The 20632-nt window shown below is 38.9% G+C and overlaps 1 protein-coding gene across 6 annotated transcripts in view; it reads left to right on the top strand.

Annotated features, from left to right (window-relative positions):
• Positions 1–20632, top strand: part of LOC121956336 (caskin-2-like) — a 70084-nt gene that overhangs the window by 1150 nt on the left and 48302 nt on the right. For all 6 annotated transcript variants that reach the window (XM_042504489.1, XM_042504488.1, XM_042504487.1 and 3 more), the window contains exon 2: positions 2585–3032. In XM_042504489.1, coding sequence (XP_042360423.1) covers positions 2939–3032 — 94 coding nt within the window. In that variant the 5' untranslated portion in view covers positions 2585–2938. The remainder of the gene's footprint in view (positions 1–2584; positions 3033–20632) is intronic.

Here is a 20632-nt window from a genome sequence, read left to right as displayed (position 1 = left end):
GAATGCAGTGAGAATACAAAACGCCTGAGGGAGGTGGAGGGAAAGAGAGGGACATGATGGGGGTAAATGGGAATGACAGCTTTGCTTACGCCCTGTGCTCCTCTGTGGCTGCTGGTTATGTAATGAATAGAGTTGTAACCAGGAAAACAGTGCAGAACTCAGCACAGGGTGCAGGGCCAGACCAGCGTCTCTATGTGGACTCTGTGATCTGGCTGCAAACCCTCTTTCTGTTTATATAGCAACACAGTTTTTTTTGAGGCCTGGTGCTGCAGCAGTGATCATGTACTCATGCAGAGATCAGGATTGTCAACAGCAATGTCAGTTATCTGCAAGAAACTGGAGCATAGACGAAAGCTCTGACTAACTCTGCCAACTTCTTCCTACTATATCTGTGAGTTGTTCCTGGGCACTGGGCTGGAAGAGTTTAAGTAGCTGTTCTGCAGCTGAAATGAAGTGGATGCATATATTCTATCACAAAGCCCTGAGGGAAGCAGCAGAGCAGGACGAAAGCCACACAAGGACGAGACTCAGCGTCAGGTGGTTTCACCCAACAGATATTTCCCTCTGGTTTAAAAATGTGAAAAAAAAAATGGAATAAAGTTTGTTATAAAACCTTAATAAGTATTTTCTTTAACCAAACTCCTTTGGTTTTAAAATGTGGAATAACAGTGAAAAAAATTAAATAATTATCTTACGTTTAGTGTAAAATCCTTGTGTGCAGGCTTTTAGGCCTTAAAATCGGCAGTAGCTGAGGCCAGAGACGCTGTTATCTTGATGCACATCTGTCTGTGATACGACAGGTATCAAACATGAACGCGATATCGCAAGAACGCCTTGAAGGAATTTCTTCAAATTTGGCACAAATGTCCATTGGACTCAACTGAACTGATTAGATTTGGGTAGTCATTTGTCAAAGGTCACTGTGACGTGGTCTATCTCATTCTTGTTGACAAAATATTTCAAGAACACCTTGAGAAAGTTGTCTTAAATTTGACACAAATGTCGCTTGGACTCAGTGATGAATTGATGAGAAGGTGGAGGTCACTGTGACCTTGTGTCCGTTTCATTCTTATGAAAGGAATATCTTAAGAAGGCCTTGAGGGAAACACATGAATTCATACATTAATTATGACAAAATTTCCAACAAATGTCTAATAGGATACAATGATGTGTCCACCTCGAGGCTATGCTGATTGTATAGATCTTTTGTGCTGTGAAGCATCCATCCAAACTATCCAAACCACTTGGGTTTAAAAATGTAAAATAACGTAGTAATGTTTGGTGTAAAATCCTCATGTGCAGGGTTTTTATACCAAACTCCGCTGGTTTAAAAATGAAAATAACTGAGTGGAGTTTGGTGTCAAATCCTGCTCACGAGGCTCTGCTTCAGTGTTTACACAGCAGAGGAAACCCACAAGTGGATCCCTCATGAGCTGTTTGTGTTTGAAGGTTTGGTGAGCTGTAATTAAAGCATCCTCTCGGCTCACAGGAGGTTCAACAGTCCGTCACTGTGGTCGCACGGCCCTGAGCTCACCTGTGTCAGGTGTGGGTAAACCTTTGTCCATGTTTTAGTGTGTCATGTTTGCCTTTGAGGCTGCGTTAATGTCACGTCAGAGGTGATGCAAATCCACAACGCCGATTATCCACGTACATCATGTTTATGTTGGATTGTAATAGACGCCGTTCACATTCTGACTCTGTATAAATGCAAAGCATTTTTAATTTTTTTATTATTATGAGTAGTTTGGATTGTATGAATTAGAAACTTGTGATGGTTTCTTTAATTAAAACCTTACCAAACTGAAAATGTGAGTTGTAAACAGTTTGGTGAATCCAGTGTTGCTGATGATGATGTGTACAGGTGTAGCAAGGTCAGTTTTTTATATAGCATATTAGTTAATACCGTTCCAGTTTAAAAATACTATTTCTGTCCATTATTGTCAAGATTTTTCTGTGTTGTTTCTTTAGTTCTTATATGATTGAATAAAATCTTACTGTAAACCGGAAATAAAGCTTCTTGTCCTCTGCAACTCGGCATGATGAGCTCCAACAGGAGGCAGTTGATGCTACATATTGAAGCCATTCATTCACATTTTCTTTTCACTGTTTCCTAGAAATGTGTTTAAAAAATTGCCCTAAATTTGGCTGGAAACCTGATTCATGGCATTATCAAATTTTTGATCTTTTGTTTAAAAAATGATATCAATAATAAACGGAATAATCATCCAATAGTTGCATGAGAAAAGTGATTGCAGATCTGATGAATTTATTTTTATCTTAAGTTTACTACGAATGTTGAGTGCTTAATCTAATTAGATTTAATAAGGACTTTGAAAGGATTAGGGTCTGATAAGTGGATTCAGGACTGGATTTAGGGCTGATAAGATGCTACTGAACCCGTATGCATGTTTTTGGCATCATGTTCATCCTGTCACTGTCTAAAGTTATTTGAAGAACTCCGTAGAGTCCTTGTGGTCTGAAAAGGTCGGGGTTTTTTTTCTCTCTGATGCTTTCAGGAACCGCTGTGGTTTTTCAGCTTAGAGTCTGATAGAGGAACTGATCTGGTTTTCTCGTTTCTTTTCAGTTGTGACCACATTTACTCCTTCAGACGCATCTACAGCAGCTCTTCCAGCCTCCAACCCCTGGCTGACCCTGGAAATAACACCCCCCCCAAATAAAGTCTGAAAAGAAGCAAAGTCTGCACAGGAAATTAAGAACAGTTTTCCATCTCTGCAGACTCTGAGAAAAAAATAATATCACACAGAGGATTTATTTTAAACTTGGCGTCTGGAGCTGAGACGGGAAGTGTGGAGAGAGTCTCACCTGAGGCAGGTCTCCATGTCTCCGGCGCGCAGCATGAGGCTCTGAGGAGGCGGCGGGATTTTAAACAAAGCTGGTTCAAACACGTAGAGGAGGAGGAGGAGGAGGAGGAGGGAGCATGGGGAAGGAGCAGGACCTGCTGCAGGCGGTGAAGAGCGGAGACCTGCTGTCCACTCAGAAGCTGCTGTCCAAACTCAAAGCCAACCGAAACAGTAAGTACACTTGAAACACATGCTTTTATTCTGAAAAATTTATTCTGGTTCCTGTCTGCTGCTGGTTAGGGGTCTCCTGGGCACCTGTCCAGGGGTCACCTGAGGTGGTTAACATGTGGTTTATATGTTCAAACACATGCAGAGGATGTTTGTTTGCTGTTCAGTTTAATATTTTACTTGTTATTTTTGGACCTTGTGTTCCAGCTTGGGATGCTGCAGGGACTTCCTGCTTTCATAGGTGATTGCTTCTCATTGGATGATAATACAGATGTTTCCTAGCAACTTAATTACACACTAACTATAGTCTTTACTGTCTGAAAGTTTTGCAGTTTCTTGGTGTTGAAATTGCCACATTTGGAAACACTTTATTTAAGCTGAAAATGAAGCCTCTGGTGAGTTCACCTACATCAGCACTAACCTTTTACACCAGTGGTGTGTTAGCAGAAGAGTTTCTCTCCTCGGTGTTGTAATAAACCTGCAGACTGCAGCTGGAGCAGCTCTGTGGAGGTGTTGATTTGCTTAAAGCAGCTTTGTGCTGACTTTTGTCTCCTGCTGCCGTCACACCTCCTAAAACTCTGCAGCTAATCTGATGATGATGTTGATGCCAGTGATGCTCTGCAGACACCGGAGTTCAGATGTGAGTGAGGCAGTTTTCTGTCAGAATATTTCAAACCTCCAGCACACACAGACAAAAACTTAAAATGTGCAGATTTGTTTTTTGGACTTGAAGTTGCATATTGTTAAATGAAAGTGAAGAATATGAACTCATTGGATAGGTAGATGTATTTATATATATATAACAAAATAACCAAAATAAATCATTGTGTCAGCCCTTTATGTTTTATCAACTTTCATACTTGCAAAAGTATGTAAGCAAGTATGCATATAGCCCCAATTTTGCCTAGATAGCCATGAAACCAGCTTTATTTATTTGATAAAGTTGCTCTTGTTGTTGAACACTTACTATGCTGACAAATGAACCAACATGTCCTCATACAATGGTTCGAATAATATCTAACCAATTGGCTCCTAACAAACGGCATTGTCACGTTATGCTAATAATGTAAACCTAAGTGCATAACATGAAGTTACATCGGTTAGACCTACATAGATTAGGTTTAGAAAAGTAAAGAGACATACATAAGTTTTAGAAAACTAAAGTTACATATTTAACGTAACATACACTGAGTAAAGTTAATTAAGTTAGGCTTAGGAGAGAGATATGTATGGACGTCATCACATTCCTTACTTAAAATAAGTTAATTACCTAACGTAAAGTTACGTACCTAACATAAACTTGATGTAGAAATACATAGGTCAGGTGTGGTAAAGTTAAGTTAATTTCAGTTAGGCTTAGGAAAAGAAGCATGTTTTGGTTGTCGCCACATTACACACTTAACATTAAGTTATGTACTTAACATATTGTACTTAACATTAAGTTACGTAGGTTGGGTTTAGAAAAGTGAAGTCATGTAGGTACGGTTTAGAAAATGAATCATGATGATGAGCATTTAGGTAAATTTAAGATATTTCAAGTTTATTACAGTTGTGCAGAGTTTTACAAACCACCATCTTCATTGTTACTAGAATGTTTTGGACCTCTTGGTAATTGATTGGATCTTTGTTAATTCCCCGTATCAAAATATGCTTTTTCCGTTGTTTATTGCGATCATTATTCCAGTACGTTGCATCATGTGCAGCAGCTGACTGACTGTGAGCAGCTCTCAGTGACTGGCTGCTGTTAGACTGCTTTTAGAAGCATCTGTAGTGAATACATAAATGTCAAGTCCCGGGACTCTGTAAGACCACTGCTGTTTCAAATGTCATTTCCAACAAAGCTAGTGTCTTATGTTTGAGCCTCAAGCCTTAAAGGGATACATGCCACTTTTCAAACAGCTTTGAATCATAACAATGTGGCTAGTGTGTGTAAAGACATGTGGTAAACTTCCATCCATTGAAAATTATGTATAGAAGCTCATCGCTCAGTACAGCGACCCTGTTAGAAATCACAAATAGTATTACCAGTTGGAAGCTGATGATTACGGTAACTTCCGCATGACATGAATGCAGCATCGTCCACCTTTTTGCAGGAGGTCTCTATCTATATATGTTAATATGTAAATGTCCTCAGCCAGCTGACAGGCCTGTGCTGCTCCCTCAGGGACTTCCTGCAGACTGTCACATGACCCCCACCCATTGTTCTCCACCTCAACACGCCCCATCCATCACCTCACATGTTATATGAGACCTTCTCCAACATTTATACAGCCGACACCGGTCGGTTTAATTATGAGGATCCAGGTTTTCCTTGTGTCGTCTATTTTGTGAATTCACTTATAAACTAAATACTGAAACAGTCTCTTTTTCATATTTCGGGACATTTCCTGTGATTTTAAAAGGACATGTGTGACCCAAACTGTGTCCTCCTGACATCTGCTGCTTAACTATCTGCTATCACCCAAATCACAAGGAGCTCCCAGATGGTGCCCCGCCAGGATTAACAGGAATTATAGCATTGGGGAGGGACGGGGATGGGGTTAGGAGGGGTCAGAGGCTGCTGTGGCATCTCATTCTAACAGCACTGCAGTTTACAGTCAACACACTGTCACTGTACTGACCTATGAAGTTACATTTAATGGACTAATCCTATAAACCTCATAAACTCAGTGGCATTCAGAGGGAAAGTGGAATGAAAGATGTGTTTGTTGTTTCTGATTGTACAGTTATACTTATTTATATTTATATGTGTGTACTTTCCTACCCAATTTATTCTTTAAGTGAGTGCAAAAAATGTCTAATTTGTCCTCAGCAGCGTTTATAAGACAACATATATTAAGTTCAAATAATGAAGTAAATGGGGCTTTTCCTTTAAGGACATCACAAAATTTTTTTCCCTAGAATTAGCACCAAAGTACATCTTCCTTTCCAGGGAATCATAAAGAATGTTCTGATCTAATCTGAGACAGTCTTTGAGAAAGTGAAAGGTGTGTTTGTTGTTTCTGGATCTTTGTACTCTTAAAAGAGGATATGCTTTCTTTTCAGTCATTGTGATTCTTAGGAAATTATAGGCAGCTTCCATGTACACCCATAGTTTATTTATTCCAAGCTAAATCTAGTAAGTCTTCTAGTGAGTGCAAAAAATGTAAAAAAAAAAAAAAATCTACTTGGAAGCTATAACACATAGCAACACATATAAAGAAAGAAAGAAAGTGTTTAATGTAATAATATTTATTTCAGTGCTTTTCTTCTTAACATTAGTACCAAAGTCAGGGTTTACTACGTATAAATTTATTTGTGGTGGCCCACCACGGATAAAACTTTTGCCACCACATGCTGTTTTTATAATTTTGGACGTGGGTCACTCATTAGGAGCCTAATTTATAGCCTATATGGTTTGGCTATTCATTGCACTTCTTGGATCACAGAGCATAGTCTGGGCACATAAGGAGCAGCAGAATGCCAGGTGTGGTGAAAGTGAAACTTAACTGCTCATTGTTCAAGATTTGGAGTTTGTTGTCACTCTGACTCAATAAGCAACCTCATGACACAAACACCTAAAACTGCTGCAGAGGAATAAAAGAACTCCACCTGCTCTGCGTTCATGTAGAGACGCAACACAGAATGATAATAAAGGTTCATACAAATATACACCATAAGAAGTTTCACTAACTAATTCATCATGTATGCATGTTTATTTGAGTGAACATTGAGCTTTTCTTTCAAGAAATTCCCCAAATTTCCCATAAAAACAGTACCAAAGTACATCGTTCTTTGCAGGAAATCATTATGAATTTACTAATATCATGAACTCTCTTTACAAGTGTTTGTTGTTTCTTAGTTAAAAGAGGATACACTTGCTTTTTCTGATATTGTGAGTCCTAGGAAATTTCCTCGGAAGTTTTCAGACAGTAAGTACATTTCTAGTTCATTTGCTCCATTAATAATCTAAAAAGTCTTCCACTGAGTGCAAAAAAATGTAAAATATATTCCCAATGGGAAGCTTAAAATACAACATATATTGAAAAAAAAAGTGTCTTCATGGATGAATATTTTTTGAGTGCATTTTTTTTTGCTTAAAATTTGTATCAAAATAAGTCATTGCCCTATCAAAATAAGAGTCATAGATATTTAAGGTAAAAGTAATCATTACTGGACCATGGTTAACTGGACATTCAACCTAATTTTGTTGTACAAGAACAAGAACTAATCCAAGCTTTTCTCTCCTTTTTCTGACTCTGTATCATGAAAGTTTATCTTCTTCATGCTTTAATCTAGAAAGTTATTTTCTAATTTAAAGTCTATTTGAAAGGACAAACAAAAGCAAATAAAAGTCTCCTTGTTGGCCTTTAACATCTCCATCTGTCCTCTTTAACAAAAGTGTGCCACAGGAGGTTTTATTGTTATTATTATTGACCCGGTGGAGTGATGAGGCTCATCAGGGTCCCATTATTGGCGCCTCGTAACCCTGTCGTCCCCCTGTATATAATGACAGGACAGCCGTTGAGGAGCGAAACAAAACAGTGAGTGGTGGTGGTGGTGGAGGGGGGGGGACTGCTGTCTTTCCATACTCGCTCAGACCGAATCTGTCTGATGTTTTATTCATAAGTTTGGGTTCAAACTCAGCCAATCGCCCCCCACAAAATCCAGCCTTTCTTGAGGGAACTCCTGTTTTCTTATGGGCAATTTCACTTTGCAGCCTCTCTCAGTTTAGCCTTAAAAGCTTCACCTTAACAGCTTTCACCTTTAAAACTTCTGGGCTCATATTTTGTTTCCCTTAAGATTCATACTAGGACTAATCTGAAAGTTAAACTCAGACTTAAGAGAGAGAGACATAAGATGTTGCTGTTTTACCACAGTCTTGGCAGCAAAGTATACCGTAAGGGTCAGTTCGGTTTGGCACACGTTGAAAGGGTTTTTTTTTGTGTTTCAATTGTGAAAAGTTGTGAACAGTACTAACAGAGCCAGTCCAAGCCTTACAGTTTTTTGGTCACCACTCTGTTTAGATACCAAGCGCATAGATCTGATGCTAAAAGGTGTAGCTATAAACACTGCAGTCTGCGAATTGGTCGACAGAGAATGAACACTCTTGCTATAAAAACTATTAACAACAAAGTTAAACATTTTTGCTGCCTTTTCACAGTTAACAGTTGGCAGCTATAGACTGAGAAAAATATGTTTTAATGCGGGCTAATGGCAACTTTTAAGGTGGAATGTTTTCTCGCACGTAACTTAATGCATAAGTTGATGACTTGAATCTGTCAACACACCTTAAATGTGAATATGACAACTTTGATCATTCCTTTCATTTTTATTATTAAAATGTGTATTCACTTAGGATTATGTGAACTGCATATATTTCATTTCCTGTCTTGGAAATAAATGCTGTGGACCGTATCTGTGTCCCCTTTCTAAATTTGGTTGTTTTTGCGAGTCCGTGAACGCAGCGCAGACTGAACTCTTCATGAGTTATTTTTTTTCCCAGCTACCCAATACATAGCTTAACTGAATGGTACATATATTCCAACAGTGCTCTAAATGAACGGCCCAGCTCCGAAAATAGTAAATCAATACATGGCAACAGATGTTTTGATTGTGGTGGGCAGCCACAAATAAGAGAATGTGTGGCAAACCCTGGTGTCCAGGCTATATACAGTTCTTAAGGTACTTAAGTTTTTGGTGGAAATTCAGCCTCACCAGGGTTACATATGCAAAAATTAGAGGCCAAAATTAATAGGTCAAGGCCATGTCTGAACATATACAGATATTTTTTAAAAAGTTCTGCCCACCTGCAATTGACAAAATATCTCTGTTAAAATCAGAACACAAAAACGACTCCAAAACACTTGCCAAAGCTAAAGGTCTTCTGTGGGCTTCCCTCATCACAAAGGTAGTAAAGTGTAGACTACAGTCGGACTTTTCAAATTCCAGACCAAGGTCCACATCTGGACCAAACGGCAAGTCAATCCGGACCCAGCCCATACCGCATACTATCAATACAATGTATTATGAAGTGTAACCTTCCTCTTTTCAGAATAGAAGTTCTATCAATCAATAAATTGTTAGTGTAGTTGGAGATCTTTCACAATGATCCAGTCCCTAGATGAATGTAGTTTTAATGTGGCTTCTTTTCTAATGGAGGATTTAATGTATCACCCTGAGAATTGTTGGACAGTTAGGAGTGATTTGCTGCTCAAAGACCCAGATTTCCAAACTTGTCTTTCTGCAGAAAATGATTTACTGCAGCGTTTCTGTGCAGATCTCTCTCCTCTGGCTGTCATATGTCTCAGTTTTCCTGCTGACAAAAGGGGAATAACTGAGTCACCTGACGTTGCTTTATATGCAACTGGAACACATTGAGAGATTCACACTCTCACGGCTCCGCTGACACTCTGAAGAAAAACCCAGAAACAGGACGTTTCCTTTACATAACTCTGAGAAAAGGTCGAGCAAATACAGGAGTGTTTGTTCATCAGTGGCTTCTGAGTGTGACTGTCAGAGTTTAGCTGCTTGCTCTACTTCCACCTGCTCATCTGAAAACTATAAACTGAGTGGATAATGAGGAGGGAAGTTTCCACAGATTTGAGGGAAAGCGTTAAAATCTTTCAGTGAGATTCTGACTGTGTGTTTGAGCCGGTAGTGTTTGCTTGTCAACTCTACTGTTGGTGTGTTAAATGTTTAATTGGTAAACTAAACACACAGGATGCCTACGGGCTTTAAAGCAGGCCGGTCATACCTCTAAACAGGAAAACAAAGCTCTGTGTGTTGGGACTGAGGGGCCCCATCTGGACCCCTGGATGTTTGGGGACCAGCCATCCAGTCCTGAGTCTAACAGGAAGGAGATGAAAACAAAAGAGGTCGTACTTTGATTTATTTGCAATCAATCAATAGTTTAAAGTGAAAATAGACAAGTTTTTCGCATTTGCATATCATTATGAGGTAAATGTTGATCGCACATTGTGACAGACAGAAGAATGGCACCTTACACTTACTATCCCCAGTGGCATAAATGGCAGATTATGGAACAACTGAAGTAATGTTGGAAAACAAAATAGATCTGGCGTTGTTGGTAGCTGCTAGACTCTTGGGAAAATGGAAAGCGATCCAGTTTGCTTTGCAACAGCAGGGCCAATAATAATACCACTAAGGTACACTAGGAGGGAGAAATTTGAAAAGTTGTCTGTTTCCATTAAAAGGTCTACTGTGTAGGTTTTAGTGGCATCTAGCCATGAGGTTGCAGATTGCATCCAACTAAAACCTCTCCTTTGTGCAAAGCAAGAAGACCAACTCTGTTGGCCAACATGACAATTGGAATGACCCTATATAGATCCAGTGTTTGGAACAACATGGACACGTGGACATGACCTGCTCTGATGTTATCATCTAATATTATGATATAATATATCACACTAAATCCTAAAACCTGGACTTTTTAGAGTCCAACATCAGAGAAAGTTCAACTCGCACATCTGGACAGAGTGAGATGTTGCTATATTATCACACTCTCAGAGACATAGTGGCCTGTTAAGGATGTAAATACTTGACTAAATGAAGCAATGGTTGATTCCTAATAATGATCAATGAATAAAAACAGCCAAGGTGAAAGAATTCTTGAGGAATTTTTGAGAATGACCTTTAAATCACACAGTATAGATTCCTTTCTTTTTAATATAATTTTATTAAGATAACCAAATATTTAAAACTAGAGACTATCTTATGATGGGATCACTCCAGCCACAATGCAGTGGCTTAAGATGAATGTTAGCCAGGGACATAAAGTAGATAGGAAGTGGAGAAGTGGCTGCTGGCCTCTTACCTCCTTCCTACACCCCTACTTCCAGTGGTCTTTCTTGGAAGACACAACTCCTTCAAACTCGACCTTCACTTACAAACTGCATATTTCACAATTGTTTTACTATTGTGTTTAAAAAGTCTTTCCACAGACAGACAAAAACATTTTGAAAAGTACTCAAAACTGCTTTGTAGTTCCAGCTATAACGGGTGCCACCAGGACAACATTTTGCCATGATGGTGCAAACACACACACACACACACACACACACACACACACTAACACAAGTCTCAAAAAACATTGCCATCCCCGGTCTTCAGGTCGGTTACTGCCACACATAGATTCTAATTCTGTGGGAAGCACTGTACTCAGTTTTCACTCCTAAATACTTCCCTCTGAGAGTTTTCCACCAGTCGGGACTGATTTCCCACATGTTGATCTCCGGGCCGTCTGCTGACCTGCTGCTGAACCGATGCTCTCATGTTGATCATTATCTGTCTTCTTACTTTTCACATAAAGTCGTTATTCTAATTCTAATGAGATGGTTGTCCTCCAGAATAACGAGCCTGCGAGCCCGCTCAGAGCAGCGGAGCAGGAAACTGCGTAACAGGCCTCTCCTGACTTTTTATAGAAGCTTTGAAATGAAAGCTAGACGATAATGAATCCAGTTTGAGGCTACATCCTGTGTGTATTGTGTGTATTGTGTAGCGTGCGCAACAGAGTAATGGCTGCTGGTGTTTTCTTTATTCAGTGCGTTATGTAATGGAGGTACTGCACTCGGCTCTCCTGTTGGCTGGTTTGTCTTTTTATCTGTGCTGCTCAGACATGACACATGACACAACTGTGACTTTTATATGAAAGGACATTGGATGCATCTGTCCTTAGACTGTAAACACCTGTGATGACGCCACTGTGAGGTCGCTGCATCTCCACAACACATTTATTCTGCACTGCTTTTATTCCACAGGCTCTGGCTTTTAGATTCCTAGACTCTTTTCCATCATTTTCCTGAGTGGTTTCCCCGTCCATCACCCTTCTATCAATACAGAAAGAGAATCAGAATCAGACTTTATTGTCATTATATGTAACCATACAACAAAATTATCAACAGCAACTCTGTCTGGTGCAAAACATAAAGAAGTAAAGTGGCAAGTAGTAAAATGCAATTTAGAAGACAACAGTCAAAATAAATAAATAAGGGTGAAGTTAAAAAGCAAGAGTGATAATAAATAAATGATAATGAGTATAATAACTTGTAACTTAAGTAGTGTATGAACAATAAAATGAGAGCTCCTAGCCGCAGCACTGCTATGCGCTGCCATCTTGGCCACTGTAATAGAAAAATATTTAAAAAAAAGTATCTAACATTATGAAACATAACAAAATAATGGAAAATGATATCATGCTAACACACAATTAATGCCTTTTTAAAGTAATACATGATCACGCCATAGCTTCCTTGTCAGGCTGATATGACAGTTAAGCATGTGCGCATGACATAATGGATAAATAATATTTTAATCAGGTAAAGCAACTTCTTTAACTCTGAGGTATTTAGAAGTTTAACATGATTTGTCATATGAAAAAACAAAAAAGGTTTAAATATGTGCATTTTGCCTTTTTATTCCTAAAAGAAATGTATTCGTTTCAGTACAAACACTTGATGTTGTACAGTGCCATATGATAATTTCACTTATTTGTGGTGGCCTGTCATGATTAAAGCATCTGTTGCCACAGAGTGCAGAGCATACTCTGGGCACAGACAGAGCAGCGAAACGTCAGGCCCCTTGACGCATCAATTATCCACCGTGCAAAATACAAACTGCTGCTGAGGAAAACAAGAACTCATGGTGAGCACTGCCTGTGCTGCATTGATGAACCCGCAAAAAATTCTGAATTTAGAAAGGGGACACAGAATAATATACATGTGGTTAAAAGAGAAAAAAATGTATTCACTCTTTATAAGCCTGCAAAAAATGTATGTGTAAAAAAAAAATTTTCTCGATAACATTTGAGCCCAAATGTCTAAAATATTGTTGAGAAAAAATTTGCAAAACCTTCATAGTTCTTAACAGAGTGAATAACTTTGTCTTTTTTGTTGTCAGGTTGATGTTTGCGCGTGTGTTCTTGTTTAATGTTTTTATTGTGAAGTTTGGTTTTTAACGCGGCAGTTTCCCTCAGCTAAATCCAAGACAACCTTAACCTTAAATTATAGTGTCAGATTATCTGTGTGGTGAGACAAAGACTCTGAGAACAGATTCAAAACAGAAAACTGCACAGCATGTACTGCCTAAAGTTTGCTGATACACTAACTTGACCCTGATTTAAAAAAAGCAGATTAAAATTTCAGTCTTGTAGCTCAGATGCTTTTGTTGATATCTTTTCTACACTATTTAAAGTATTAATAAACAACCACTTGCTTTGAAATTGTTTCTGAACATGATTTCACGAACTCAATATGTGATCCCATTAATCATCCAGAATCCTTTGCTGTAATGAACCTCATGTTTAAAAAGTCCATCTCTTTCTGGACGAACTCTCATTTGCTGCAGTTTAGGAGTATGTCACATATCTGACTTATGAGTTTTGACTTTGTCTGTGTATGAAGAACATTTCCCACCGCTGAGCATGAGAGGAATTCACAGAGCTCTAATTTAGGTCAGAATTGTGGTGAGATGCTAAATATGGAGTGTATTTCCACTCTGAAATCTGGGCTTGTGCATATTTAAGTATGCAACAGTGCGGGTCTGCTTATTCCAACACCTTTAAACTGACAGAGGGCTTTAGGATCAGTTCAGTTTGAGGCCGGCAACTCAGCGTGACGTCAGACTCGCAGCTGCGGACTTCAAGCGTAAAGTTTCAGTTATTTTTCTTTCCCCCAAATCCCCAGTTTGTTTTTGTGCCAGCCATTGTCCGAGCAGCAGAGAGTGCTTGAATGCAGAGGGAAGAATGGAGGTGGTGATGTCATGGTGTTGGTATGTGGACCCCATTGCAGCACCACCTTCGATCTCCCCTTTCTGAGGCTGGAATCTGACTCCTGAGTGTTTCCTGAAGTTTTCAGCAGATGACAATGAGAGAAAGGCGAGCGCTGCCAGCACACTCTCACTGCTCTTTTCCCAGCGAGGCTTTCAGATGACTTCAAACAGAAGCTCAGTTACAGGCACAAACAGTGACGGCAGCAAACTAAAATATATTAGCTTTTGTCACATTTTAGTCATCTAACTGCTAAAATTTTCGTTTTGCATTCTTATGTTTTTCAAGTGTCTTGAGGCGACAGCTGTCCCAGTTTTGGGGAGTAGTTAACCCCAAAACAATACAGGCTGAATTGTATATAGCACCCACTTCCCATATTCTTGAAGAAGTTTTCTGTTGAATGGTTTTAAGTGGAGCCAAACACCTTAAAAATGACAGACTTTGACCGAGTCCAGATGAATGATAGGTTTATTTTATTTATTCAGAGGGTGACTGTTGTGCAGCAGTTGCATAGCAAAGTGGGAAAGACTTGGGTGTGGGTGATATGGAGAGAAAATCATATATTACAATAACTTTGAACAAGTACCTTGATATCGATATTACAGCAATATTGTAAGGTTGACTATTGGTGCTTTCACAAAATATTTAAGCTATGTAGCTGACACTTGTTTAACCCTTTGAAAATAATATGGAAATAAAAAAAGACAAGAAAAAGGTAGAAAAACAAGTTTAAAAAAGAGATAAAAATCTATAGATAAATTGATAAAATATTAATTTTAAATTATTACTATTTTATCGTTATCAAGGTACTTGTTCAAAGTTATTGTAATATATGATTTTCTCTCCATATCACCCACACCCAAGTCTTCCCCACTTTGCTATGCGACTGCTGCACAACAAGCACTAAAAATTATTATTATTATTATCATTATTATTATTATTAACTTGATGATTTTAAAAACTTATAAGCATTGTCTTGTCACCTTTTCCTAATTTCTTGCAATTTTTCTTGCAAGTTGCTCATTTCTGTTTTTAGCCAGATTTTGAAAACTAGTCAAATAAATAAATAAACTGCTCAGGTTTCTAAGGTTTAATTGCATGTAAAAGGCATCTGAATGCAGTCATCAGAATGCAGTGGACAAGGTCACAGTGATATTGACCTTTGGCCAGCAAACTAGAATCAGTTCATTCTTGGCTTATAGTGGATGTTTTCAGAGCATTCATTTTAAGATAAATGTATTCAGACTGCATTACAGTTAATGTCATTTTTTTCATATTAGTTTAATTTTTATTTCTCTACAAATCTTATAACTTAAAAATAGATTTTTTTAATCAAAGGTGACTTTTTAATATATGAATTTTCAGTCTTGTTTTTGTTGAAAAAATGCACTCCAGATATTTAAAGTGACATCTCTGCTGCAGTGAATGTGTCATCTTATCTATATTACTAAGTGGAGGCTTGGTCCGCCGCACCCATGACTGATTGTCAAGCAGGCATGCCCGGTCACATGCTGCAGGCTGGGGGTGGAGGGGGGTCCAGAAAGATGGAGGTCTATCTGTGAGGAAAAGTCCATTATGAGCAGAGGAACGGGTGTGGAGCTGAACTCACTTCCCCCTGAACAATATGTGTGGAGAGCTGAGACAGAACTCGCACTTCACACTCCACCCTGAGACTCTGTACAGGCAAACAATACTTTAAAGGCCTTTTGTTCAACATGCTGTTTAGTCTGAGGAACGAAAGTTATTTTTAATTTAAGCATTTAAAGACGTAATTACTCTTGTTAGTTTGAAACACATAGTTTAAGCCAACCGGAACATGTGTTTTGAACAAGTGCCAGTTTTAGTGCTTTAACCACAAACTTAACTTAACATTTTTTCACTAAATGTTTTTGGGTTCTATGCCAGTCCATCCCAATCTCATGAACATGATATTTCAAGGAGACCTTTCTATAAATTTGAGACAAATATCTGCTTGGACTCAAAAATAAAGTGACTGGAATTTGGCGGTCAAAAATCAAGTTCACTGTGACCTTGAGTATTTCTACCACTCATGAAGGCAGTATCTCTTGAGGGAGTTTCTTCAAAGTTGGCACAAACATCCACTTCGACTCAAAAATGAACTGATTAGAATTTGATGCTCAAAGGTCACACAGATGTCCAGTAGGATATAATGATGAAGTGATGACATTTTATCTACATAAGGTCGATGTTTCCATAGACATGGATGCAAACTGTAAGTTCAACTTGATTGGTGCACGGAGGTATACAACAGCGAGGTGGTAATTTTAGTTTAGTTTCAGGTGTCCATTGGCTTCTATTCATTTCTGTGTGATGATAAGAAAATCAAGGCTTCTAAATGCCATTTAATTACAGATAAATGTTAACTGCAGTGGATCACACAACGCTAGCAGGTTTCTGTTCACGTATGTCTGAATGAGCAATGAATGTCTGGAATAGTGGGAAAATGGCATAATCCAATATATGTGGGATTTGTAGTACTAAATCACAAAAAGAAGCATGGCTGCTAAAGGAATATTAAATCAACAACCTTTACGTATTGAGCACTTGATGTCTTTCCCCTCTTTAAGAAGTAAAGAAGTGGTTGTCCGTCCGCCTATCTCATTCTTGTGATGTCTCAAGAACATCTTGAGATAATTTTTTCACCTTTGGCAGGAATGTCCTCTTGGAATCATTGATGAACATATTAGACTGTAGTAGTCATAGGCTGAGCTCACTGAGACCTCGTCTGTCTCATTATTATGAATGTGATATTTAAGAACATCATGAGAGATTTTTTTCAAATTAGGCACAAACATCCACTTGGATTAGGTCACCATGACATGGCATCTGTCTCATTCTTGTGAAAGTGATATCTCAAGAATGCATTGTGGGAATTTTGTCAGATTTGGCACAAACATCCACTATAAGCTAAGGATGAACTGATTCTAGTTTGGTGGTCAAAGATCAAAGGTCAAGATCACTGTGACCTTGTCCGTTGCATTCTGATGACTGCTTTATCTCAAGAAGGCCTTGAGGGAATTTCTCTAAATTTTGCACAAACTTCTGCTTTAAGTCAAGGATGAAGTCATTAGAATTTGGTGGTCAAAAGTCACTTTGACTGTATGCACATCTCATGCTTATTAAATTGATATCTCAAGAAGGCCTCTAATGTGTGTGAAGGATCCATATTTTCAAAGATGTGATTTTAGAAGATAACTGAAACTTGAGTTCATGGAGGCATACAACCAAAAGGCAGTAATTGTAGCTGAAAAAAGTCTAGTTTTGTGCATCATTTTGTAAAGGAGCGTGTGCTATGTAGGATTTGTAAAAACAAGAAGAATTAGAGGTGATTACATCTGTCATCCTCTCTTATACCAAATATTTAAAAACGGGCAAATTTATAAAGAGGTCTGGTCTGATCTGACACACCATAATTACACAGGGGATTTGAAGCTGTTTTTTAATGGCTGGTTTAAAGAAATGTTTTGTGCTCCAGCATGTCTGAGCCAATCATTCATCAGCAGCTTTCACACTCAGAGGTTGGTTTCATTTTCCACGCAGAGTCTAAACCCTGGGTCCTCTGGGACAGCAAGTCTCTCATTAACAAGTTGCTGCCACTATGTGAGTATTTGCTGGCCGTGCTTCGCCCAGACGGCTGCAACCACACTGTTAACCAGTCCATTAGCTCCCATTAGGTCCTCTGCTGTCTCCCATTCTGACCAGTACAGGTCTGGACTGTCCTGATCAGTATTTTTTCAGCAAAGTGTGAATGAGGCAGCATTCAGCAGCTTCCAGCTGGATCAACACACACAAAAAACATCTCAGCTTCCTCATTGGACTGTGTTGACTCTGAGCTGCAGACAGCAGCCTGAACTTCTGACCATCAGAGTGAATCACGAAGCTGCAGATCAACAGAGACACATTCCTCTCTAGTTGTTAGTTTGTTTGGTTGAGCTACTCCTGATTATTCAAGTGTAAAAATATTAAATTTCTAATCAATATCAAATTTTATATACAAGTAATTCATTGCAAAAACAGGCAATCAGTCTAGTTGTGGATTGACAGAAAGGTAAAAGATAAAAAACAATAAAAAATGTATGATGATTGATTCATCTTTGGGCAGTGTTTCTTAAAAAATGGCTTTAAGATTCTGTGGTTCCAGTTCCCCCAGTGTCCCAGATCGTCTGCTTGTCTCTATTGTGTATCTTAGTAAAGTGACATTACAAAAGTTAAAGTAAATTGTTTATTTGATTAGCTAATTGACTAAAAGTTGATCTGCAATGTCGATAATCATTCAGCCATGTCAGAAATTAAAGGAGACAGCAGCCTGCAGAACTCTCTTTGTATATGTATCAACCTTAATTTAAGAAATTATATATAAAAAATATTTTTTCAAAATCCCACCAAATTTGCTTTGATAGTAGCTATTCGAATGATTAGCTAGTAGGTGAGGTATGAAGAATTAAGTAGAAATATTTTGAGAATTATTCTTATTTTCATATTTTTTCATAATAATGATGTCTTTTAATACTGTATTTAAAGCTGCAACAATGAATCAGTCAGCAGAAAACTTATCTGCAATTATTGTAATTATTGTGATTTGATATATTTTTTTTTAATACGTGTGTTTTCGTTTGTATTATTCTGTGTGCCTTCTTTGAAATCAAAGGTTTTTGCAGGTCTGTGAGTGCAGCACAGGCAACAGTTTGTGACTCATGGGGTGGATAGTTGATCTGTAGATCTAGACAGAGATGATCAAATCAGATCCATGGAGGAGGAGCAGCTGCTGCAAGTGAATGCAAACCTTTAGACCCTGTCGAGTAATAAGTTTCACTTTCAATGTGCCTGATGGTTTGCTGCTCCATCTGTGCCCAGAATACACTCCGAGAATGCTGTGCAATGAACAACTCAATGGCATATATATTTCTACAGCACTCAAAATGCACAGTCCAGCTCCAAAATTGTAAATCTGTTTGTGGCGGCAGATGTTTTAATCATGGCATCATTAAACATGTTCATGACACTGATCCTCCAGTTCATCCAGTGGTTTGTGTCTGTGGTTGTGTTTCTGGGCAGAACATTTTTAAGGTGTGTTGTTTGTGTGTGTGGGGCGGGGGGTGTTTGGCTGTAACCTTGCCGTGACTTGCTGTCAGAGGAAGAGGAGGAGGGGTGTGTGTTGTGTTGACGGAGGCTCTCGAGGCGTGGAGGAACAAAGCCAGGACTCGGAGCAGGGCCCCTTCTACACTTCCTCTACCAACACTATTGTTCCACGGGGGGGGGGGGCTGTTTGTGTCGGGACGGGATGTGTCAGCACGGAAACCCCTCCTCACCCCCACCTCCCCCCCAGGGGAAACCACAAACTCACAGACTGATAGACTGAGAGAACAGAGAGAACCGCTCTGGTCTAACCTCCTCTCAACTTCTGAGCTTCTGTACAGTTTTTTGGAAAAAACAACTATTGGATGGATTTTGATCAAATGTAGCTCGGACATTCATGTTCCCCTCAGGATGAATTGTAACAACTTTGGTGATCCTCTGACTTTTAATCTAGTGGCATCATCAGGACAACATTTTAATGTGTCCGGTACTTTAGTTTACGACCAATTACCTGCAAAACTTATGGCATTCCCATCAGCCTCAGCTGTACATGTACTGCTAATGAGCTCATGTTAGCATGCTAACGCTCTAAACTAAGATAGTGAGCATGGTAAACATTACACCTGCTAAACATCAGCATTAGCCTTTGGTTATTAATTGCACTAGCACACACTGGGCACAGAGGTAGCAGCAGAACGCCAGGCACAGTGAAAGTCAAACTGAACTGTTCATAGCACTGGGTCTGAAAGTTCTTTTCACTCGCCTCTCTGCAGCTGTCCCATTGATATGACCTGACCGATAGATCATTTATCCAAGACAAACTCTGCAGACTGCCGATGAGGGGAAAAAAAAGAACTCAAGTGGAGTTATGCTGTGTTCACGGAAATGTAAAAATGTCCACTTAATTAAAGAGGGGGGCACAGAATGAGAGAAAAGAGGGACACAAACACAAGATTTTTTTTTTTTTTTTAAAGCAGGATTAAGGGGGGCTGTGTCCAACGATTTCTGTAACTTTCAGAAACCAACAATCCGCCCCCTCCATCCTATGAATTAATCTGACCCTTAGTCATAAGCAAGGATATCAAAATGTCATCATTGCGGGGTGCAATGGGTCCCGCAGCCTCCCGGGGCTGCTGTAGTAGACTTTTAGTTTTTGGGATAAAAGGTAAAAACATTAGAGCTCAGCAAACCCGTAAAATGTTCAGCCAACTAGAGCTGCTGCAATATGTTGATTAATCAATTAGTTGTTTGAAAGAAAATTAATCGCAAATGTTTTTGTACTTGTTTTCCATTTTTCAAGCATAAAGCTCAATGTTTATACCAATGTGAGAATCTGTGGCTTTCTTGTCTTTTAAGGTTATGACAATGTGAATATTTTTTAGAGCTAAGACGATTAATTGATCAATCAATTAGTGCGTCACGAGATAAAGAAATGAAGTATTCTGATAATCAATTACCCATTTCAGTGATTTTTCAAAAGAAACATTGAGAAAAAATCTCAGTTTCCAGCTCCTCACAGAGGAGGATCTGTGACAGAAGATGTGTTTGACATATTTTCGCTATTTGTCTTCATGTCATGAACCCAACGGTGAATCAGTCTTGTTCCTCCCTGCCGCTTTGTTAGAGCCACATTTATCAGAGGGCCGATAACAGCAACGTCACACTCACACAACAGAGCTGATAAGACTGGCCTCATTCCTCCATCACCGTCTTACCTCAGCCTGAACCTCCACATCTCTGG

This window comes from Plectropomus leopardus, chromosome 17 (assembly GCF_008729295.1).
Source record: "Plectropomus leopardus isolate mb chromosome 17, YSFRI_Pleo_2.0, whole genome shotgun sequence".
NCBI lineage: Eukaryota > Metazoa > Chordata > Actinopteri > Perciformes > Serranidae > Plectropomus > Plectropomus leopardus.
The sequence above is the reverse complement of the archived record's forward strand: the minus strand, read 5'-3'. Positions and strand labels throughout refer to the sequence as shown.